We start from the raw sequence: 23,109 nt of genomic DNA, 5'->3' as shown, positions 1-23,109 counted from the left end.
ACATTGCATCGCATTGCTGGTCCTACGTGTAGTTACCTAGCCTACTATTTGTACTAACATGACGTATGTAGCTACATGTACTTGCACTACTCCCCCCTCCCCCTCTCTTCCCACCACTAACTAACCATCCAGGTATAATATATAACCATACAAAAAAAGCCAAAAGAAGAAGTAAAGGACCAAAGAAGTAGTAAAAAAGAAAGAGAACTAAAGGGAGGATATCACGAAGGCCTACATCTCACATCACCACACTACATCACGACATAAAAACCCACACACAAAGATCAAAGATCAAAGAAACGAAGATCGAAGAAAAGAAGAAAGAAGTAAAAAAAACCAATCAACACGTTTCTAAGCAAACACTACCCAGCACCAACCAACCCATTAACCCCCCCCCCCCCCCCCCCCTCCCTCATTCCCTCCCCCTCACCCCTCCCCAAACTACATCTCCTCCTCCCACCCCCCCTGCGGCTGCGGCGCCCACCCACTCACCGGCAACCGCATCCTCCGCTCGCGCTCAAAGTCCGCCCACCTCTTCATGACAATCTTGCTGCTGTCGAACTCGCCCTCATACTCGTACCCGGCCTTCTTGACCGCCTCGCCGCTGACCTTGCGCGTGTCGCCCCACGAGAAGTCGTCGAACTTCCAGAACGCGTATGTCGGCAGGACGAGGTTCCACACGGGCAGCGAGAGGAGGTAGATCAGCATCCAGAGCACGTAGGACCAGCGGTGTGCGGTGAGGACGATCAGCACGGCGGGGAGACCGAGGATGAGTGCGAGCAGGATGAGAGGGATCACGGGGACGGGCTTCTTGACGAAGGAGATTACGACTGTAGGGTGTTAGCTTTCTGGTTTCTAGGGGGAGAGTTGGGGGAGGAAAAGAGGGGGGGGGGGGGGGGGGTCTCACTAAGGTAGAACGTAAACGCAATCGCAGCCGGCAGCACCACCGTGCCAATCAGCTCAATAAACACCACAAACTGCATACTGAAGCAGAAGGTGCCACACAGATCGCGCACCAGCACCAGCTCCATCAGGTTATGCACCGTACTATTGATCCATCGTCTGCGCTGCGACAGCAGCACCTTAAACTCGTCGGGCACCACCGTCTTGCACACCGCCTGCGGCACAAAGATCTGCTTGCGCTTCGGGAACGTCTTGAGCATGAGCGTGGACAGATAGCGGTCCTCGCCGAGCAGCAGCAAGTTCTTCGTGTGCAGCGTGTCGACCACGTTCTCCGAGTAGTGCTCGACAACGTCGGGGTTGGCCAGGATCGGCACCCAGTAGTTCTGCCCGCCCTTCGGCGTCTTGATGCGGTACATGCAGAAGCAGCCGGGGAGGCAGGTGACGCCGCCAAAGACGGACTCGAAGGCCTTTGTGAGGTGGTGCGAGATGAAGTACTCAAACACCTGGATCATGGACACCCACGAGGCCGTCTTGTTCGCGATCTTGGTCTCGCCGCACAGCCCCATGATGTCCGGGTCGTGCACCATGGCCGCAATCATGTGCGTGAGCGAGTCGGGAAAGACCTTGGTGTCGGCGTCGACCATGAGCACGATCTCGTAGTAGTCTGGCGAGATGCCCGTGATCTTCCAGATGCCGTTGAACATCTCGAACTCGAGCTCCGTCATGCGCTCGTCGAACATGACCTTCTGCAGGAAGCTCATGAGGATGATCTGGGAGTCGCGCTTGCCGCGGTTGCCGGCCTTGCCGCCAGAGTGCTCGTCGGGCGTGCCGCACTTGACCACCACGAGCATGGGCACGCGCTGCTGCTTCTCGGGCGGGATCTGCGAGTTGGCGCCGTAGTCGTAGAAGCCCGCGTAGACCTTGGCCATGTTGTGGCGCTTGGAGCCCGAGGCCACGGCGACGTAGGAGAAGGCCTCGACGGCGGAGGGGTGCAGCGCGTGGTCCTTCATCATGGAGAGGATGATCTCGGGCGTGGTCTTGGTCTCGCCGTGGCCCTTGATCATGCCGTCGCAGATGATCAGCATGAGCTTGTGGGAGTTGGGGTAGTCGGTGGTCGCGATTGAGTCCAGTGTCGTGCGGATGCCCTGCTCGCCCTCGGAGTAGCAAGTGATAAGACAGAGCGCATGGGCGAGCGGGAATCCAGACGGCTGGTACTCCGGCGGCGGCTGCGGCACAACGGCCTCGTGGATGAATCCGGCCGGGCCGGGACCGTCCTCGGAATACATGCTGTACCTCTCCTGCTGCCCGGGCGGGCCATGCGGGTTCAGCAGGTTCGGGTTCGACGTCGCCTCGGACATCATGCCGCTCAAGCTCCCCTTCGACCCGCTGTTGGCGCCCTGCTGATACATCTGTCCCGGCGCCAGCAACCTCGCGGTGGAGCTCTGCGACCCCATGGTCGTCGGCACGGGCTTATGCTTGCTCGTGGGCCTCTCCTGCGCATACGGGCTCGTGAACCTACTCGTGGTCGGGAGGAAGCTGCCCCTCTTCGACGGGCTGCCGCTGCCGCTGCCGCTGGCGTCCTTCAATTTTGGTGGCGGGCGGTAGATGTCGTCCGACCAGTCCTCGATCTCGTTCCTGCGGCGCTTCGCATCGTCCTTGAGGTCGCTGGTGCGCGCGGCGCCGAGGCGCCAGCTGAGGAACCAGCCGAAGAAGAGGGCGAGGAAGAACTTGATGAGCACGATGCTGACGATGAAGACGAGCGAGACGTAGAGGACGACCTTTGAGGCGATGCAGCCGACGGTCTCGGTGTCGATGCTGCCGACGCGGATGATCTCCGAGAGGCAGCGGGCGAGCTTCTTCTCTGCGGAGGCCTGGAAGAGGTGCGTGACGTCCTTGCCGCGCAGCTGGCTGTCGAGGCGGAAGTCGTCGAACTGCGCGGGGTACTTGACCTGGCTGGGGTCGAGCCACTTGAGCAGGTCGAGGTCGAGCACGCTGTTGGAGTAGACGAGCAGGTTGCGCGACGAGTTCTTGACGTCGTCCCAGCTGAAGTAGACCTCGCCCTCGACGTGCAGGTTGTAGTAGGCCTCTCTGGCCGTGCCGGACGTGTGGCAGGCATACCCGGCGTAGTACTGCTCCGTGAAGTCGGGCTTTGTGGACCCGTCCTGCCTGAAGGCCTTGCACGGGAAGTAGTAGGCCATGCCGCCGCTGGAGTCCGTGGGGATGGACGAGTTGTCCGAGGGCGTGATGAGGCCTTTGCACTGCCCGTTCACGTTCTGGAACATGAAGGACGCATCCTTTCCGCCGTACGGCTCCGACAGATCGTACAAGATATCCGCATCCTGCCTGATTCCAATCGCGCGCGGATGCTTGCTCCCCAGCAGATTATACGCCCTTCCATTGATGATTAAATAGCCCGTATCCACCTGATTAATCTTCAACCGCGGCGTCGGGCTGCCACACACGGCCTCCGTGAACCCAAACGTCAAAAAGCCCACAAACGCACAGATCAGCACAATGATGGAGATCAGCCCCATCTTCTCCCGCCACGCCCGCTGCTGCGCCTTCGCCGGCTTGCCGAAGCACCGCAGCACGGCCCCCGGGCACCAGAACGTCACGATCGCGCAGTACACATTCCACAAGCTCGGCGGGCTGATGGTCTCCATCTCCTGCATCTTCTTGAGCCGCGCCTTCTCGTCCGCCGACGCCTGCCGCGTGTGCGCCCGCGCCAGCTTCTTGCTCGCCCGCCGCCGCGGCTCGCCCCCGCCCCCGCCCCCTCCCCCCGCTCCCCCCAGCGCCCCGGCTTCGTCCTCGGAGTACCGCGGGTTCGACCGCGACGGCCGCGTCAGCGACTTCAGGTCCGACGAGTCCGTGGAGGCGTGGCTGGCGGCCTCGCCGCGGTCCTCGATGATCGGGTCGTTGCCCGTCGTGGAGGGGAGCACGTTCATCTGCTGCTGCTGCGCATGCTGGCGGTAGTGGTAGTTTGGGTGGTCGCGGTTGATGCGCGTGCGCTCAGGGCGGATGAGGCTGCGCTTGCGGGCAAAGTCGGCGCTGTTGGGCGTGTGCGAGGGGCTGCCGCTGTAGGGGTCGGGGGGCGGCGGGAGCGGCGGGTGCGTGGCGCGCCGCGTGTTGTCGCCGTGGTAGAGGGGCGCTTCGATGTCGGCGGCGCGGCGGTGCGGGCGGCGCGAGGGAGAGGCGGGGGCGGGGCGTTGCGGGAGGGACATTGTGTCTGTGGGGGAGGGGGGGGGGGGTGGTTAGTGTATGTAGGTAGGTAGAGCTGGATTGCAGATGGGGTAGATGGGGGAGGGAGTGTGTACGGACTAGCTTAGCTGGCTGCGGGCGCCCCAGAGGTCCCGAGAGGTGCGGTAAACAGAGCGATATAGCGATAATCAACCCTCACGCTGCTGCACAGTAATAGTAATTATACAACCCACTCACTCACTCACTCACTCACTCGAGGCAAGAGGCAGGCAGAGCAAGAGTGAAAGCAAGACAAGGAGAAAGAGGGAAAGAAGAAAGAGAGAGGCGGAGGGGTGAGTAAGTGATCGAGACAAACACCAAACACTACCAGTCTAGATAGATAGACAGATAGATAGCCAGATAGCCAGACCCCTACACGATCGAGCGAGCAAACAAACAACACGAGTCCAAAACAACAAGCGAGTGAGAAGCGATGAGCGAGTCGAGCGAATGGAATGCCGCCCCTGGGGTGGGATGAGGTTGGGAGGTTGGGCGAGTGCGAGTGAGGGCGAGTGGGTGGTAGATAATCAGCCAGTCGCAGTCCACCAGCCCAGTCAAGCCAACCAACCAGGCAAGCAACACCAGGCAAGCAAGCAATCAATAGGAACACACAGCGACAATAACAAACAACAAATAACACACCCAGACAATCAGATTCAGGCAGGCAGGCAGGCAGGCAGGCAGGCAGGCAGGCAGGCAAAAAAACACAAACATGCGGCCTTCCTTCCCAGAGTGCACTTTCCCTCGCTTTTCAACATTCACATCTACATTCACGATTATGTACATACATTTCGCGCTCTCCCCTCTCTCAAAGCGCAACCTTCCCCAATTAGACGCACATGCCCGCCCACACCCTGGAACGTAAAAAGGGGTTTTTGACATTTTGTGTGCTGCTATTTATAGCCCGGTGGTTGCCACGGGAACCGTCCCTTCCTCCCCCTTACTACCTTACCGAATATTGGCTCGCGTGGGGAGGAGAGGAGGAGGAGGAGGAGACCCGTTGCTTGCCGTGGTGTTTGTTACATGTAGTTATGTACATACGCGGAGGAGGAGGAGGAGGAGGAGCCGCACCAGAGAGAGGAAGGAGCACATCATCGTCGTCTTTCTTGCTTTCCCCCTGTGGATCCCCCCCCCCCCCCCCCGGAATGCACTGCGCTGCACATTCTCAGTCGGCATCCCGAGCACCGCTTCTCGCTCCTCCCCGAAGCAACCCCCCTGGTAAGCTACTCTACAGTTTAAGCGGAGAAAATAAAGCTAGCGCTCGCGCTCGCCAAACAACCCAACCTTACCCTCTAGTATCTACCCGGCTAGTCCGAGGCTAGGACCTAGGAACCCTGCAGGGCGGGCAACTAGGCGGATGCGGAAGGTGCGAGTCATGGGCTGTGATGCGGCGCGGAAAGAGAAGGGGGGGGGGGGGGGGGGAGATTTGGTAATCTTAGACATCGGCTACTTGGGATGAATCGTTTGCCGACGCCGTTGGAGACGCGGGATGGTCATTGCGCTGGATACTGCGGCATGGGGAGAAGGTAGAGTGGTGGAGTGGTAGAGTAGGGATTGAGTCGAGATTTGCAGCACGTCAAGTTTCGTAAGGTTCGGCTTGTGTGTATGGGGTTGGGGTTGGGGTTGGGGTTGGGGTTGGGGTTGGCAGCTAACGGTAACGGTGACGGCTTGCCGTTTTTTTTCGTTTCGTTTCGTTTCCACTGGGCGGGCGGGAGGGTGAGGGGGTCGAATGAGATGTGGTGCTGCCCGCACGTTTTCTTTCTTGTCCTAAGCTCTTCGCCGAGACACTCTACACACACATGTTTACAGAACCGGATGGCGTAGAGGATGAGGCTCCAACAAGGACGCCCCCAGGACCCGGGAATGTCTCTTCGCCTTTTTTTCGCGTGCGCGTCATACTTTTACTTTTACATCATATCTGACAACCATTTCGAACATCGACCACATCATATCACAGTTTTCTATAAATACCCACCACCACCACCACCACCACTACCTACACACACAAAGAAAAAAGAGAGTGTGTGTGGATGTAAAAGGGCAAAATAAGTTCTCACCTCACTATCGATCACGCCTCACTACCTCACCTCACTCCGGCCGCTATCCGTGAGAGGGTGCGGAGGGATTAGTATTCCCAGTTATACATAGCTGTACTCTACACTACCCTACCATTGCTAGCTAGCTGGCCATGGAACAACCAAATTCCGGCCTCCGAGAAAAAATGTGCGAGCTCAAGAGAGTGCGGGAGAGGAAGAAAGAGGGGAGAGAGGGCACCCCCGTGTAACAGGACAAAAGTCCTTTGTCGCACCAGACCTACATCTCTCTCTACAGCCTAAGTACATGTGTACTCAAAGCAAGTAGGGTACATACATGTGGAGCATGTAGCAGTCGCACAAAAGCCAGAGAGGCAGAGAAGTAGAGAGGCACAATCTGCGGCGTGGTTCTGTACCCGCTTTTTTTTTTTTTTTCTCGCTGCGGGCCGGAGGTCATACATGTTACGTACATGTAGGTATCGTGAACGCCTTACGTAGAGAGAGTACCTACTTACACTTAGATACATGTACTTGCCTGCAAAGACGCATTCTCAGAGTACTCCAGTGTACAGTATAAGCCGGTGTTAGGTGGTGGTCCAGCCTAACTATACGTGTCACCCTTAATATGTATAGATATGGGCTTTCATACCTACAATATTGAGTCTTCCAGCTATAGCTAGGGCAAGAGCCCATACCTCCCCGGCCGCGCCGGGACACCCATCGCTACGGTCCGTCTCTTGTCGACGTCGCACCGAATCGGAACAGTTGCGCTCGCGGGACCCGGGAGATCGATTTTTTTACTTTTGCTGATTGTTGGCGAATCGAAGATGTATCGTACGTACTGGTCGGGTGTGTAAGGTAAGGTGTAAGGCGCAAGTGCAAGTGCGGTTGTCGTCGGTGAGATTATAGTTAGTTGAAGGGTAGGTAGAGCTCTATCTATTCGCGGAGAGATATCATAGCTATAGTCAGACGAGACGAGACGAAGGCCTGGAGGAATTCCAACCTGGCAATGTGGAGAGTATGGAGATCTGTATTACGCGCGTCGTCTCTGGGGAATAGGTTAATTGAAGCTCGACACGTATCGAGTCTCTATTCCCACCACCACCACTGACTGCTGCTATCACTATCTATCTACTACTGATCGACTGCCGGTCCCCAATTGAAGTCTCCATACTGAACATGAACCGTGCTACTACAAAAAAACCCCCCCCCAGCCTTGGCACTCCCGCCGCAACAGGGCTAGTCAGTCTGTCCCTGTCTCGGCTCTGTCCGAGCTAGAGAGAGACCCCTTCGCATCGCATCCCATCCCTCCCGAGAACTGACTGACTCGCAGCTAGTGGGCGTCATGTCACAGGGTCCAATTCCAACCTCACTCACCTCCCCCCAGAAACGGTCGAGCTCGGCGAGCTGCCAGACCCCACTTTTTTTTTTTTTCTTTCTCTCGCTTTCCTTTTCTTTTCTTGCCGGGTACTTTTGTTTTTTGTTTTTTGTTTTTTCCTGGTGGTTGTGGTGGTGGTGGTGGTTGTGGTTGTGGGTTGTGCCTAAAATAGAGTAGAGTGGTGCACATCGGATTCAGGGGATGGATGGATGGATGGATGGGCCAAGTGTGTGTTGGGATCTAGGCACATACTCTAGCAAGAGACAGGAGCCATGGCATGGATGGATGGGTCTCTGGAGAAAAAAAATTAAAAACCTGGAGAAAAACGGTCATGAGGAAGGCATTGAGGGGCCCCCCCCCCCCGGGTTTGCAATTGCAGATATATATCGATATCAATCTGTGGTTTTAGATGTTTTGGGGTATGTATTAACAGACAGGATCGATACAATGACCATGGTGATGGTGAAGGGATGCATAATACATATGGGGAAGCCTGGAATATGTATGTATGAATGGGGGGATAGGTAGACGGATCGACACCCGGATCCCCTTTTGTCATTCATTTCACCCCCATGGAAGATGCGAGTAAGAGCGCAGCGCAAGCTGTGGGAGAAAAGAAAGAAAAAAAAATGTGCAACTCGAGCACAACAACCTCGTGTTTGTACCTAGAGTAGTGTGAGGTTCTCTCGGCTACTACTCTGGAGTCTAGACTAGAGTAGGGGGGGGTGGGGTGAGTGAGTGAGGGTGGGAAAAAACCATCTGACCTACTCTACTACCAGGTAATTAGTTAGCTAGTCAGTCTGTGCGGTGGTATTCTTTTCCCCTCCGGATCCTCCTGTCTCTTTTCCTCTCTCCTCCTCCACGATACGTACGCCCTGGATATATCCGCTCGTTTGAGAATTCATATTATCTATACATTCGCTTTTTAGTTTTTTTTTTTTGGGGCAGAGAAGCTAGGAAAAAAGGTGTTGCTGCTATCACTCACCTCACTCACCTCACTCGGCTCACCCGTTCGTTCTGCCACTCACCAATTCCGCACTCGCTCGCTCGCCCATCGCTGATCCACGTTCGTTCACCTCGAAGGGGGCTGTTATTAGTCAGTTACACTTGCTTGTTACCCACGATCAATCGCGCACGTAACTTGCCGGGGGGTTGTTGTTGCTTTTTTTTTTTGCGGTCTGTTAAGGTCTGGGGAAGTTTTAAATTTTTGGTTGGGGGGTCCCCTACCTGGTACTACTTGGGCTTTAATTTTGACGAGGACTGGGTTTGCACGTACGGGGTGGTATACAGTCAGGAAGGAAGGAAGGAGGGATAGGTCAGGGCGTAGATATTGTTCCCCTCGAATCGATTGTCGAGTGTGTTGGGTTTGTAAAGAGGGTTTGCGGTTTGCAATTGGCGGCTTGCGTATTCTATCTACGCACTACTGTACCTGCGGGCGATATATACAGACAGACCTACGGGTTTGCGGACAGCTGCTACCAAGTATACCCACCCACCAGCTACATACGCTACACACCTCCCAGCAGCTAGATACAGTTCTCTTTAACTCGCCTTTCAGTTCAGTCCGGTTTTTTTTTTTTAGTTTAAGCTGACACCTACCAACTACCGCTGGTACGTATACCTTACTCTGCTCTGTCTAGGAACGTTATAACGGCCGGGCTAGCTGACATTGAGCTGTTTCCCCTCTCCCCCAGACTCCCAGGGTTCCGTTGCAGCTAGTTGCAGTCGGGGAACAGCCAATTACACGCGCCTTGCCTTCTTTTGCAGCGACTGAGACACGGCGTCCTGTGGTTGAAGTGAGTGAGTGACCGCGCTGCGCTGCACTGTACAACCGGCCGGCCTACATATACATACACATACATACACATACATATACATACAGCGTTCGCTCATCGCGGTGTGGGAGTGCCCATTGGCAGAATAACATTTTTCTTTCTTTTTTCTCTTTTTTTTTTTTTTTTTTTGGCTGGTTTGGTTTGGTTTGTTTGGGAAGAAGAAAGAAGAAGCAAAGGATAGGAATATTGCAACAGGAGTAAAGTAAGGTAATATTATTAACAAGAAGCAAAAGAAGGAGAGCAGAAAGGAGATCTTAAGAAGGAGACAGAGAAAGATCAAGAAGAATGGCGACCGCAGCACTCTCACACAGCAGCGGAATGCCCGCCATGGGCGCGCCCCTTTCGACACCGGCGTCTCCTAGCAGCGTCTACAGCTCACGGAAGCCCACGGCCACCACCGCGACCACAGGCACAACCTCCTCCTCCTCTTCCTCCTCCTCCTCCTCCTCCTCCTCTACATATCCCCACAATGACCCCCCAGCAGCAGCAGCACTGGCAGACAAGAAGCAGCCCTCCCCCCCCTCTGCCTCTGCCTCTGCCTCTGCCTCTGCCTCTGCCTCTGCCTCTGCCTCTGCCTCTGCCTCTGCCTCTGCCTCTGCCTCCCCCTCACATACCACCACAAACCCCACGCAAGGGCCCGCACACCACTACCAGCAGCGCCTGCCCACCTTCCACGGCCGCGTGCAATCCGTGCAGTCGCTCGACTCCTCGTCCACCCGCGACCTGCAAACGCCCTCGCCCGACCTCGACCTCGACCTCGACCTCCACCGCCGCCGCGAGCTCGACCCGCCCATACAGCCCCCGCTCGCATCGCCCATCACACGCTCGCAGAGCACGCACCACCAGCACGGGCCCATGCCGCAGCCACAGACCGCCGTCATCAGCTCGGGCGCGAGCCTGGCCTCGTCGTCCGACTACGAGCTGACCCACCACCAGCAGCAGCAGAGCCCGATCAGCCCTTCGTCTGGATCCTCCAGCGGCGGGAGACAGCACTACTATGGCGGCCAGCACCACCCGAACGGCTCCGGCTACGGCTACGGCTACGCCCAGAACGAGCACCAGTACCGCGAGCGCAACAGCAGCGGGCCCTCGCTGTTCAGGGAGCGCAATGCCAGTGTCCCACATAACCACTACTACGCGGAGCGCAACGGCAGCGGCCCGCTCCTCGGCGCCCCCGTCTACCAGGAACGCAATGCCAGCGGGCCCCTCCTCACCACCACCGGCAGCGGGCAGCCGCAGTACACCCGCCGCAACTCGGCCTCGCCCGTCCTCCACGACGGCGGCAACCGCCACGGCGCCAGCAGCAGCAGCCGGCATCTGCAGGCCCCCGCGCCGCAGCAGTACCTCGGCGTCTCGCGGCCCTCGTCAATGTACTCGACGCTCTCGACCGACGGGCGCCTGCGCACGCCCGGCTCCGGATCGCCGCACCAGCGCGCCGTCAGCAGCAATTCGTATGATAGTAGACTCTCGTCATACACGGACCTCACGCAGCCGGCGCACCACCAGGCGCCGGCCCCCGTGGCCTCGCTCGACAACTCGCACCTGCGCGGCCAGGTCGGCGTCAATGCGTCGCTGCTCACGAATAGGCAGACCCTCGAGATGTACCGCACGAACGCAAAGAAGTCGCAGGACCCGCGCCTGCAGTACGAGCTGGCCGTGTTCATGATCCAGGCCGCGCAGCTGCACGACTCCGCCGCCGCGCCGTCCGCGTCCCCGTCCCCGTCCCCGTCCCCGTCCCCGCGGGGCTCCGGGGGCTCCGCGGGCCCAGACAGCAGCCCCTACGGCGGCGACAACCACGCATCCAAGAACGAGCTCCTCCGCGAGGCGCGCTCAATCCTCGAGCGCCTCTCCGGCAAGATGGCGCAAGCCCAGTACTACCTGGCCGACGCCTACGCCTCGGGCCTGTTCAGCCGCGGCAAGGAAGAGAACGACAAGGCGTTCCCGCTGTTCGTGGCGGCCTCCAAGCACGGGCACGCCGAGGCCGGCTACCGCGCCGCGCTCTGCTACGAGTTCGGCTGGGGCTGCCGCAAGGACCCGGCCAAGTCCGTCCAGTTCTACCGCCAGAGCGCCAGCAAGAACCACCCGGGCGCCATGACCCGCCTCGGGATGGCCTGCCTGCGCAGCGACCTGGGCCTGGCCGGCCGCTACAAGGAGGGCGTCAAGTGGCTGAAGCGCGCTACGGACGTGGCCGACGAGCAGTACCCGAACGCGCCGTACGAGCTGGCGTGCATGCACGAGACGGGGTACGGGGACGACGTGTTCCAGGACGGGGCGTACGCTGCGCAGCTGTTTACGATGGCGGCCGAGCTGGGCCATGCGATGGCGTATTGGCGCATGGGCGATGCGTATGAGCATGGGAAGCTGGGGTGCCCGAGGGATGCGGCGCTGAGTGTGCATTTCTATACGGGGGCGGCGCAGAGGGGGCTGCCGGTGGCGATGATGGCGCTGTGTGCGTGGTATCTGGTGGGCGCCGAGCCGGTGCTCGAGAAGAATGAGGATGAGGCGTATCAGTGGGCGCTGAAGGCTTCGGAGTCGGGTATGTTCTCCCAACTTTGGATGAGTGCCGGAAATGATCGTGGTGGCTAATGGGTGAATTGTGTGTGAGATATAGGACTGCCAAAAGCAGAGTACGCAGTCGGATACTTCACCGAGATGGGGATCGGCTGCCGGCGCGACCCGCTCGAGGCCAATGTATGGTACGTGAAGGCCGCCGAACACGGCGACCAGCGCGCCGTGGCAAGGCTGAAGGTGATCCACGAGGCGGCGTCGGGCGGCGGCGGCGTGTCGCCGGCGAAGAAGGGGAAGAAGAAGGATAAGGGCAAGGACAAGGACAAGGAGAAGGAGAAGGAGAAGGAGAAGCAGAAGGACAAGGACAGGGAGAGGGACAGGGAGAGGCCGAGGGTGCTGGAGAAGAAGCAGCACCATGAGGGCGAGGAGAAGGAGTGTGTGATAATGTGAGGGGATAATTTGGGATGCTTTTTCTTTTCTTTTGTGACTGGTTTTTGCTTGCAATTGCGTTATGTGGTGTTTTTTGTGTTTGTGGTTTTTCTTTCCTCGTTTTCTTCGTTCTCTTTTCTTCTTCTTTTCTTTCGGTTTTTTTTATGGCTCCTCTTGAGCTCTTTTTATTGCTGCAGCTGCATGCCACAGCGCATTCTGGTCCATAACTGCTACTCCCGCTCCGATTGTCAGGACTAGAGTACTACTACCCACATACACACTGGGCCCAAAATACCTTTTTCCTTCCTTCCTCCTTTCTGGTTTCTGTTGTTTACCACTTTTTATTCTTTTCTATTACCAAGCATCAGGCGTGTGTCTGTCTGTGTCTGTGTCTGTTACATTACATCCGTGGCGTGGCGTGGCGTGGCGTGAAATGGAAATGGTGGTCCTTTTTTTTTTTTTTTTTTTTTTTTTTCGCCCTTGTGAATCGCGCGTGGTGCGTGTATATGTTGGGAGTGAGATGGTGCGAGTGAGAAGCTGTGATGTGATCTGATATATGCCAAGCCAATATGTATGAACCCCCCCCCGGACCGAATTACAGACTGGGGGCTTATTGCTATGAGAGCACTGGAAACTACTGTTGGATAGATCTAGAGATTGGTGGGTGGGTGGGTGGGTGGTTGGGGGCTCTGCATGTATTTTTATGTAGGGCCAGAGTACTACTACTACTCCACACATGTAGATACAGGCCAAACCATGGCGAGGCGGTCGTCTATCCGCCCACCAACCACCAACCGTCCCTGTGGAAGGAAGGTGAAAAAGTATCCATTAGACATACACATACAAAAGCTTACACTACATTTTGGTGATATCTGGGGCGGTTACACGCGGTGTTTGATGGGTCGGCCGCGTTGATGGAATTGCGGTCATGGGTTATCACTCGGGTGATTTGTGGCTTGGCGTTTGTTTGGTTCGGGGAGGTACGGTGTAGAGGCTTTTTGGGCGTTGTGGATGTGGTTGCGTTGGTTATTGTATTGCTTGGGGTTGCCTTTAGGAGAGGGGCTTAGGTGGGGGGGCAAGATATTACGCCTGTAGTCATTGTGGGTCGGAGCATAGTGGGGAGAAGAGGAGAGGAAGTATGGTTTAGAACACAGCACTTGCTTATGAACTCGAGCGAGCAATTGATTGCTACAAATTATCGTGCTACCTTGTCTATAGTAACACCTAAAATCTATCTACACCTATGCTACCCAGTCCCGCGGGTTTCGTGGTAGTTAACTACCCTTCACAGCGCCAGAGACCCCACCATCTCGTTCACGATTGCATCATACCTTGCCTGCGCCGCCGCACGCTTCTGCTGAATCGTCAACCGAGTAGTGGCGACAACAGTGCTCTCACCATCACTATGACCGTCAGCCGGCTCTCTCTGGCCCCTCACACCACCATTACCGTTTTCTCCAACGTTCCCAGACGGAGTTACCGCCCTATCGGCGGCAGGGGAGGTGTTGGTGGCCATGCTTTGGCTAAAAGACGTGTACTTCGCCAGGAAGCCCGCTGCCCCCAATGTTCTGGTTTGCTGCCTGCCAATGGCCTTTCTCAAGTGCTGCTGGTCCCTCTCGCCAAGACCGTGGTTGTAGTCCACGGCGAGGTCTTCTACCACATCGTTGTTTCGGGAGGCGCTGAGTTGGGTGCTTTGCTGCATACCGAGGGTTTTCCTTTGGTTCTGGGTTGTCTTCTCGCCGACCTCTTGAAAGTGGTCCATTGCGATGTCGACTATAGCGCTCTCCTCATGCCCCTCCATCCCCTTTAGCCTCTTGTTGCTTCTTTGGCCATCTGCTTTTCGTCCGTGCTCTTGAGATGTTTCGGCGATTTCTTGATCGTGAGTTAGTGCAACATCAGCAACGACATCGTCTCTCTTCAAGTCTTGTATTTTGTTGTTCTGAGCGTTTCCCGTGGCCTTTCGACGCTGCTCTTCTCCCCTTTCTCCTAGCTCTTGGTCATGATCAAGCACGATGTGATCGACTGTGTCATTTACCAGAACTTCAGTCAGCTCCTTGTTCTGAGCCCTGCCGTTGAGAATCCGACGTCTCTCTTCTACCCTTTCCCCCAGCTCTTGGTCATGATCTATCGCCATATGGTCAACCGTATCATTTACTAGAACGTCAGTCATCTCCTTGTTCTGAGCTCTGCCCTGGAGAACCCGACGCCGCTCTTCTACCCTTTCTCCCAGCTCCTGGTCATGATCTATCACCATATGATCAACCATGTCGTCTGCCGCAACATCGGCCATCTTCTTGAATAGAGCCATGCCAGCGGACCTCCGACGCCGCTCTTCCCCTCTTTCTTCCAGCTCTTGGTCATGGTCCATTGCCAGGTTGTCGACAATCTCAATCATTCGGGCAGGCAGATCCGACAGATTTTTGGTTTGGACTTTGCCAATAGCCCTTCGACCTTGCTCCTCAACCATTTCTCCTATTTCTTGATTGTGATCGAGTGCCATTTCGTCAACCATGTCATCCCCCCAGAGATTATTGATTCTCCTGGTTTGAGTTTTGCCAATGGTTCTCCGAGATATCTCCTCTCCCCTTTCCCCTAATTCCTGGTCATGGTCCATTGCCATGCTGTCAACTATGTCGTCTATTCGAGCTGGAAGGTCAGAGAGATTTTTCGTTTGGGCTTTACCAATGGTCCTTCGACGTTGCTCCTCGACCATATTTCCTAATTCCTGGCCGTGATCCAGTGCAATATTGTCAACTGTATCATCCATCTGTAGATCATTGATTTTCTTAGTCTGTATTCTACCAGTGGTCCTCCGATACTGTTCTCCTTCCCTTTCTCCCAGTTCTTGGCCGTGATCCAGTGCAATATTGTCGACCGTATCATCCATCTGTAGATCATTGATTTTCTTAGTCTGTATTCTACCAGTGGTCCTCCGATACTGTTCTCCTTCCCTTTCTCCCAGTTCTTGGCCGTGATCCAGTGCAATATTGTCGACCGTATCATCCATCTGTAGATCATTGATTTTCTTAGTCTGTATTCTACCAGTGGTCCTCCGATACTGTTCTCCTTCCCTTTCTCCCAGTTCTTGGCCGTGATCCAGTGCAATATTGTCGACCGTATCATCCATCTGTAGATCATTGATTTTCTTAGTCTGTATTCTACCAGTGGTCCTCCGATACTGTTCTCCTTCCCTTTCTCCCAGTTCTTGGCCGTGATCCAGTGCAATATTGTCGACCGTATCATCCATCTGTAGATCATTGATTTTCTTAGTCTGTATTCTACCAGTGGTCCTCCGATACTGTTCTTCTCCTCTTTCCCCCAGTTCCTGGCCGTGATCCAATGCCAAATTATCAACTGTATCATCCATCTGTAGATTATTGATTTTCTTAGTCTGCGTTCTACCAGTGGTCCTTCGGTACTGCTCCTCTCCCCTTTCTCCCAGTTCTTGGCCGTGATCCAGTGCAATATTATCAACTATATCATCCATCCGTAGGTTATTGATTTTCTTAATCTGCATTCTACCAGTGTTCCTTCGATACTGTTCCTCTCCTCTTTCTCCCAGTTCTTGGCCGTGGTCCAGTGCCAGATTATCAACTGTATCATCCATCTGTAGATCATTGATCTTCTTGGTTTGTATTCTACCAATGGTCTTCCGATACTGTTCCTCTCCTCTTTCTCCCAGTTCCTGGCCGTGATCCAGTGCAATGCTGTCGACTGTATCGTCCATGTGAAATTCAGCTATTTTTTTCATTTGAGATCTTCCCATGGCTCTCCTATGGTTCTCCTCTTTCCTTTCACCGATCTCTTGGTTGTGGTCCAAAGCGACATCATCGACAATGTCATCAATCTTCAGACAATTCAAAAGCTTTGTCTGTCTCTTTCCTACCGTCTGCCGGTATCTTTCTTGTCCCCTTTCTCCAATCTCCTGAACATGGTCCAAAGCCAGATCATCCACTTTATCATCCATTTTTTTGATGTTTCGGAACCTTACTGACTCTTTCCCCCTGATCCTCCGGAGGTGCTCTAGGGCCCTGTCCTCAACACTGAACTCGTGGTCGATGGCGACATTTTCGTATTCATCCTCGAAAAATAGAGCATTCTTATACCGGATGTCTTCCTTTTCGCGCTGTACATTTTTTTGCTGCAGGGCAATCTCGAGTAAGATGTTTTTGATGAGGGTATGGATTTGCTTAGCTAGTTCGTTCAAGCGCTTTTTCTCTTCAACCTTATAATCACTTATACCCATTTTTCTACGCCAATTTGCAACATTTGTTTTTTCCCACCTCGCAACCTGTGCTATTTCTAAAGGAGTTGGTTTGGTGGGTTTTACTTTGATGTCCTCTTTGACTTCTTCTTCTTCTTTGATTTGGTCGGGGACCTTTTTCGCCAAAATCTCCTCGAACTTCGCACGATTGGCCGCCTCCCTCATGATCCGAATAGTTTTGCGGGCCTTCCCTTTGTTAAAACGTTTCTTTTGATCGATCTTATCCTGTATTTTAAGGCGTCTCTCAGCCTCAGCAGTAGCAGCGGCCTCATCTCTCCGCTCTCGGTCTGCAGCTACCCTCTCTTCGTTACCAGGGTCGGAAGGAAGGCCGGAAGGCCCCTCGTCTTCTTCACTAGGAGGACGGGGCCGTTTTGCAGCGGGAAACACGATTCTGAAATTTTCTTCTTCTCGACCGTCTTCTGTCGCTTCCGCCTTCAGCGAACTGCCGGCAGAACCATCGAGAAGAAGATATTCAGAAAGTTCACCTATAGTAGAGGCGAGTAGACATTGCATTGGGTTGAAAAATTCGAACTGTGGGCATGTGCAATCGGACTTTATACATTGATAGAGTTCGGTGGCTCGGGGCTGATGACTAGAATATCTTTGGTGAATATCCGATCGAATCTCGGTATCCGAGATAGAAAGATAACCGAGGCCATCGGCAGTTTCAGAGGTAAGTTTGAAAGACTTATGAGCATCGCTTTCAAGGATGTGTTTTTCAAAGCGTATCTCTGTTGGGAAATGGAAATTACAGGTATGACAAGAATACTTGTAAACACGGAAATCCGGCGAATCGCGAATAGATTCCATAGACGGTATATGGATAGAACTTTTTGCGAGTCTCTTCCCCTGCTCTTTACCATTTTTGGCCAATATTAGAACGAGAAACTTCATCATGGGGAAATAGGCATATTTATCCAGTAAACATACCCATTGGTCCAGGAGTCTTGGGTCTAATGACATGAGCAGCGCCCATTAGGCTTCCTGTTGTGTACTTTGGGGGAGAAGGAAAAAAAATGCAATCTCGTGGTAACTGATGTAGGTGTGGATGAGATGGAGTGGATAGTCAAAGTGTAGGTACGAAGATATGGGGTGTTGAGAGGATGACGTCCCTAGCGCGTTTACACATGTTTCAGGTGAGATGGAACATGAAAAATCACTCGGTCCCGGAATAAAAACAGAGTGGGATTATTCTCCTCTAGGCACTCTCCGCAGATTGGCATGATATGTACAGAATAAAATCCCTGCGCCTATAGTTCAAATACAAAGACACAGATATTAACGAAAAAGTACAAGAAAGCCCTCGGAAAAATGAACCTAGAGAGAGGATGAGCAAGAGTTCATGAATAGATAGGTAGTGCCGAATACTATATAGAGAACTTTTATGATGTTTTTTTCGAAAGAGCTGGGGGTGTCCTCACAGGAGTTTCAGCTAGTTGCGACGAATTTGACATTGGTCCCGTTTTCGTGGACACTCCAGCTTCGATGTTCTTGTCTACCTCAGCATTGGCGGCGTCTTCCTCGCCGCTAACACCAAAAAGCCATAACTTTCCCCAGAGACTCGTTCCTTTATCCGACACAGATTCCCATAATGGCGTTGGTTCGATAATCTTTCGTTCTTTCCTTTCCCCACCGTGTCCTGGATAGACACCCTTTCCACCCCCTAGCCTCCAGGTTTCTTCCTCCAAGGCTATAATTCTCTTCTCATCAATGGAACCCTGTTCCTCTAGTTGTGCCAGGCGCTCCTCATCCTGTCTCATTCTGACTTCTAGAAGATCCAGGCGCTCCTCTATCACATCACGCCTATTTGCCTCCTTCCGCCTAGACCTTATCTGTTCAGCAAGGATGAGTGACCCCGCTACAATAAAAAGAAACAGCTCGCTGATGAAATTTGCACCGCTCTCAATTGCTTTTGCTTCCGAGAGCGGTCGGACACGCGGACGTGCAACAGGTGTAGGGGTAAAATGAGCGTGCGGTTTCTGTGAAAGCGGCTTCTGTGCGCCAGGCTTTGGGGAACCAAATACGGCCGGTGGAGGGACAGCCTTGGCCGAAGAGACGGTGCTGAGGTCGGAGGGGAAATTTGCGGCTCCTTCCGATAGTTTTTTCGCAGCTTGACGAGCAGCTTCACGATCAGCTTGTTCGGCTTTTATGAATGCTGCGGTGTCCTGGAGGAGACCAAGGCGTAAACGAACATCGATTTGATGGATTGTTTGGGCGACATTAACGCAGATTTTGCGGAAGCGGGGGTGATCACGGGCCTGTTGTTTGATTTTACTCTGTTTAATTTGGATAGTCAGTAAATTTTATAGAAGAAAAAAGGAGAAGAAGAGAGATAATTACAGCCATAGGCTTGGCCAGTGTTTTTATGGCTAAAGAGCCAAGTTTAATCGCCGTTGTTGACATAGTTTGTTACGCTGAAATTACCCCACGACCCCGCGTTAGTAAGATGTAGCTGTCTCGCAATTTGTTTCGGGAAAAGAATGGTAGATACATGTATGTAGGTGGTATAAGTTGGTTAGCTATAAAGAAACATAACGTACATTTAGATGGACGGCCCCGAGGTCCTAAAAGCTATAGTTAAGGAGGGGAATGAGAGGGGAGGTCTGATCTGTGAAGAAGTCATTAAATATTGTGGTCTAGATTGAAGCTAAGCCTCAGGCTTCGACTCATAGAGTAAGATAAAGATTAATTGGGTAGACAGCATGTATGTACGGATATATTCTTTACATAAGTATGTATGTAAGCCCGGACCTATTAGCGACGATGAGCAACAAGGTACATAACCTCATGGCAGAAGGTGCTCGATATATGCACCTCAAACAAACGATCGTGATATTCCAGGATAACGGTTGTCGTAGCAACACAATGTTTATCTCCCACGCACGGACCACCACGAAGTCAGCGTGTATCTCTCTCTACCTTCTTGGTATTGGACCTCACTTCCTCACATCCCCTTTCCCTTCAACCCCCCCCTCCAAACGCCAACAACAACTTCCGGTTAATAGGCTGTGCCACTATACCAGTATAACTGGCGGGCGCAGGAATCTAGAATATATCAACTCACTAAAACCTTAATATTTGCAATTCCAGTCCTTGTCCACGTGTTGCGCTTCTTCAACAAAGAACACTCAGGACGAAGAGAAATCTTCCTGGTATCTAATGGAAAATATTCAGGGTGGAACTAAAATACTAGCATCCATGGACCCCAATCAACGCCCAGCTCGAAGGCAACGGACAGTTGCCCCCAAATTAACAGCACCATCTCCCCTGAAGAAGCAATCCGACTATCACCTCGTCGCCCCTCTAAAGGCTGCTGCCACAAAATCGCTAGTCCCGTCGGCACTTGCCGGTCCATCTAAAAGGTCACAAAATACAGGTGCACCAAAGACACCCAAGCAAACAAGCAAAGAACGGAACAAGAAGTTCCTCTGCGCTACCCCGCCCACAGTGCTCCAGGATACTAGAGGGAAGACCGAGTATGGTCGAGGGCGCCAACTCGGCGAAGGGGGTTTCGCAAGATGTTTTTTGGTACAGAACAAGGAGGGCGGGTTGTTCGCTGCAAAGACTGTAGCTAAGAAGAGTTTGCAGAGCCAGAAGAAAAGAGCAAAGGTTCTTCCGCCCCCCTCCTACTATTGAATTTGTTTCAAGAAATGACTGATTCAAAAATTTACAGTTCTTCGGGGAGATTCAAGTCCATAAAACTATGATCCATCCTAACATCGTCAAATTTATAGAGTGCTTCGAGGACCCGGATAATATCTACATGATTCTCGAACTCTGCCCTAACAAATCCCTGATGGACATGTTACGCGCTCGGAAAAGGTTTACAGAACCCGAGACACGTTTCTTCGTTTTACAACTTCTAGGAGCTTTGAAATACATGCATGGAAAAAGAGTCATCCATCGTGACCTGAAACTTGGAAATATTTTCCTAGATGAGAACATGAACGTTAAGCTTGGAGATTTTGGTTTAGCAGCCCTCTTGGTTGATGAAAACGATCGCAAAAAAACGATCTGCGGAACGCCAAACTATATTGCCCCAGAGGTTTTGTTTGGGGGTGGAAAAGAAGGTCAAGGACATAGTTTTGAGGTAGACCTTTGGGGTGTTGGAGTTATTATGTAAGTTCCAACAACTCACGATGAACGCTGGATCTGATTGGGTTAGGTATGCCATGCTCGTTGGGAGAACCCCATTTCAAGCCAACGACGTGGATTCTATCTATAGGTATGTGAGAATATCAATGCAAGGTTATCACAAAATGTTGACTCTCGATTAGAAAAATCCGGCATAACACCTTCACATGGCCAGAAGATGTACCTGTGAGCTCCGCAGCAAAATCGCTTGTAAACTCCATTTTGGAACACGACCCGGAGGCTCGTCCTTCGCTAGACGATGTTGCAAACCACCGATTCTTCAAATCTGGATTCTTCCCCAGGTCTATTCCGTCGAGTGCAACCAAACAGGAGCCTATATGGCGAGGAACAACCGGGCAAGGCGTAGGGACTCTAACTACAAACCGAGAGGACTGGATCAGAAACTACGAGGAGGTTGCTAGGATTTGTGGAATTGGGAAGATATCTGAGGGGCGGTACAGTCCCGTGGGTGACCATCCTGGAGAAGTTGTGGATCTTTTGACACTTCCCACCTCCAGGCCGGCATCCGCCGCTTCAAATCAAAACAACAAAGTCCCAGAGAAAGTAGAAGCCGTGGAAGAAGAAGATGTCGAAGGAAAAAAAATGTCAATAAAAGAGAAGGCGTATCTCCTCCCCGAAACATTGAGTCCCAGAGACGGACATGCTCGAATGAGAGGTGTGGGTGTTTTAAAGAAAATTCCAAGCATTCTAGGGCCTTCGAGAGGCGGACTCTTGGGATCGGGGTCTATTGCGGCGCAAAAGCCAATGGATGACGTCGAGGAAGAGGACGAGGAGGTGGAGGAGGAAGAAGAGGTGAGTGAGGACGAAGAGCCCGCACGTCCTCCACCCAGGCAATTGCGACAGCAACCAATACGTAGAAGTGCGGCTATTGCTGCCGCTGCAACTGCTGCGACTACTTCAACGGTAAATGCCAAAGCACCCGCGCCCGCGCCCGCGCCCGCGCCAGCACCAGCACCAGCACCAGCACCAGCACCAGCACCAGCACCAGCACCAGCACCAGCACCAGCAACAGCACCAACCAGGAGTGTATTTCCAGCAAGAAGAGGATTGGTGAGATCCCATGCCGCGGAGATGCGTGCTGTCTGCGCAGGTCTAGAGGCAGATAAACCTGTACCACCACCACCACCACCACCACCGGCTATGGCTGCACTTCCCAAAAAGCAAACGACTCTAGAAGCGCGGCCCGAACGACCAGTGTCATCCGCAGAATTGCGAGAGAAGACTCCAAAAGAAGACGTAAAGGAGCCGGCCTCGGAAAGCACCGGTCCGGTAATCCCCTTTACGCCAGTTCTTAACTCCAAGATTGGCAATTCCATCCCTTCCACTACAACGTCCGCAATAATTGCATCGCTGCAACCTTATATTCAGAATTTTAGCGCCTTCACGGCCGGGAAGCTGCATCTTCTCCCCCCCCAACCTCCGGCTACTATCGAGGCTGTCAGATCATTTAAAAGGGGCGAAAAGAACTCCAGTTTATTTATCACCAAGTGGGTGGACTACACAAACAAGTATGGGGTTGCTTACATTCTTACTGATGGTACCTGTGTCGCCATGTATAACGACAACACATCGTTGGTTGTAGACAGTGTCGGCGGACAAAGAGTGGAATTTATCACTCAGTCAATTGTCGACACTCCTACGGGTCGAAGAAATAATAAACAAGAAGTGACTTACAGGAGATTATCAACTACGATGACAATAATGAACCAGAAAAAGAAGTCGAGCAGAGGTTTGGCGAGCAAAGTTACAATGTGGAAACGGTTTGGAAATTATATGAAAACAAATCTTGGATCGGAAGCAGAATGGTCTTTCACAAGGGAATGGGATCACAGCGAGCAAAGCGCACATGATCCCGAAGGAGGTATGGTATTTGTTACACATTATGCCAGATTAAGACGATGTGCTATGTTCCGTTTCTCGGATGGTGGCTTTCAGGTTGGTTTGCACCTCAGTTGTCTTCCGGGCATATACTAAGATTTTACATAGCTTAACTTTATCGACCACTCAAAATTGATGGTCTCATCTGGGGGGAGAACGCTCAGAATGATCACCAAGCATCATCAATTTATCGTCATGTCCCTCGAAGAAGCACATAGAGAGGTGTTTATTGTTAGAAATAGAGTACTCTTGGAGTTTGGATTAAGGGAGAAGTTGGAGTATCTCAGCGAAATATTCACCAGCTGGACGCACACAGGGAAATTCCCTAGAGATTATGATGTTATCGAGGGAAAACCTTTAATTGTACTGGGAGAGGCGTAAACAACTTTCTTTGGGGTTTGGTGTTCATTTAGTCTCTTTTGATCATGGGTGGTTGGCGTTGTTGCTTACATGTAGTTGATGATTGGGTTTTTGTACTTGCAACGGACT

At 53.0% G+C, this 23,109-nt stretch overlaps 6 protein-coding genes across 6 annotated transcripts; 2 read left to right on the top strand and 4 right to left on the bottom strand.

Moving 5' to 3' along the window:
• Positions 1 to 441: 441 nt before the first annotated feature.
• H6S33_001387 (uncharacterized protein) lies at positions 442 to 4,124 on the bottom strand (the record flags this gene model as incomplete). Its single annotated transcript, XM_044832759.1, has 2 exons — positions 442 to 830; positions 908 to 4,124. The coding sequence occupies 2 exons, from the start codon at positions 4,122 to 4,124 to the stop codon at positions 442 to 444; spliced, it is 3,606 nt and encodes a 1,201-aa protein (XP_044694354.1).
• A 2,725-nt stretch (positions 4,125 to 6,849) lies between these two features.
• On the bottom strand, positions 6,850 to 7,109 carry H6S33_001386 (uncharacterized protein; the record flags this gene model as incomplete). Its single annotated transcript, XM_044832758.1, has 1 exon — positions 6,850 to 7,109. A coding segment is annotated over one exon (260 nt), but the record flags the coding sequence as incomplete, so codon positions are not given.
• A 2,562-nt stretch (positions 7,110 to 9,671) lies between these two features.
• H6S33_001385 (uncharacterized protein) lies at positions 9,672 to 12,344 on the top strand (the record flags this gene model as incomplete). Its single annotated transcript, XM_044832756.1, has 2 exons — positions 9,672 to 11,922; positions 11,998 to 12,344. The coding sequence occupies 2 exons, from the start codon at positions 9,672 to 9,674 to the stop codon at positions 12,342 to 12,344; spliced, it is 2,598 nt and encodes an 865-aa protein (XP_044694352.1).
• Positions 12,345 to 13,608: 1,264 nt separating this feature from the next.
• Positions 13,609 to 17,563, bottom strand: H6S33_001384 (uncharacterized protein; the record flags this gene model as incomplete). The annotated part of the gene is made up of 3 exons (XM_044832755.1): positions 13,609 to 16,558; positions 16,607 to 17,441; positions 17,518 to 17,563. The coding sequence occupies 3 exons, from the start codon at positions 17,561 to 17,563 to the stop codon at positions 13,609 to 13,611; spliced, it is 3,831 nt and encodes a 1,276-aa protein (XP_044694351.1).
• A 406-nt stretch (positions 17,564 to 17,969) lies between these two features.
• On the bottom strand, positions 17,970 to 18,990 carry H6S33_001383 (uncharacterized protein; the record flags this gene model as incomplete). Its single annotated transcript, XM_044832754.1, has 2 exons — positions 17,970 to 18,863; positions 18,928 to 18,990. The coding sequence occupies 2 exons, from the start codon at positions 18,988 to 18,990 to the stop codon at positions 17,970 to 17,972; spliced, it is 957 nt and encodes a 318-aa protein (XP_044694350.1).
• Positions 18,991 to 19,746: 756 nt separating this feature from the next.
• H6S33_001382 (uncharacterized protein) lies at positions 19,747 to 23,001 on the top strand (the record flags this gene model as incomplete). The annotated part of the gene is made up of 5 exons (XM_044832753.1): positions 19,747 to 20,196; positions 20,261 to 20,706; positions 20,753 to 20,812; positions 20,865 to 22,677; positions 22,729 to 23,001. 5 exons carry the CDS (start codon positions 19,747 to 19,749, stop codon positions 22,999 to 23,001), a joined length of 3,042 nt encoding a protein of 1,013 aa, XP_044694349.1.
• Positions 23,002 to 23,109: the final 108 nt, after the last annotated feature.

The sequence above is a fragment of the Morchella sextelata genome (genome assembly GCF_020137385.1).
Source record: "Morchella sextelata strain SCLS chromosome Unknown scls_10, whole genome shotgun sequence".
NCBI lineage: Eukaryota > Fungi > Ascomycota > Pezizomycetes > Pezizales > Morchellaceae > Morchella > Morchella sextelata.
Note: the sequence above shows the minus strand (reverse complement) of the source record. Positions and strands in the feature narration are given on the sequence as shown.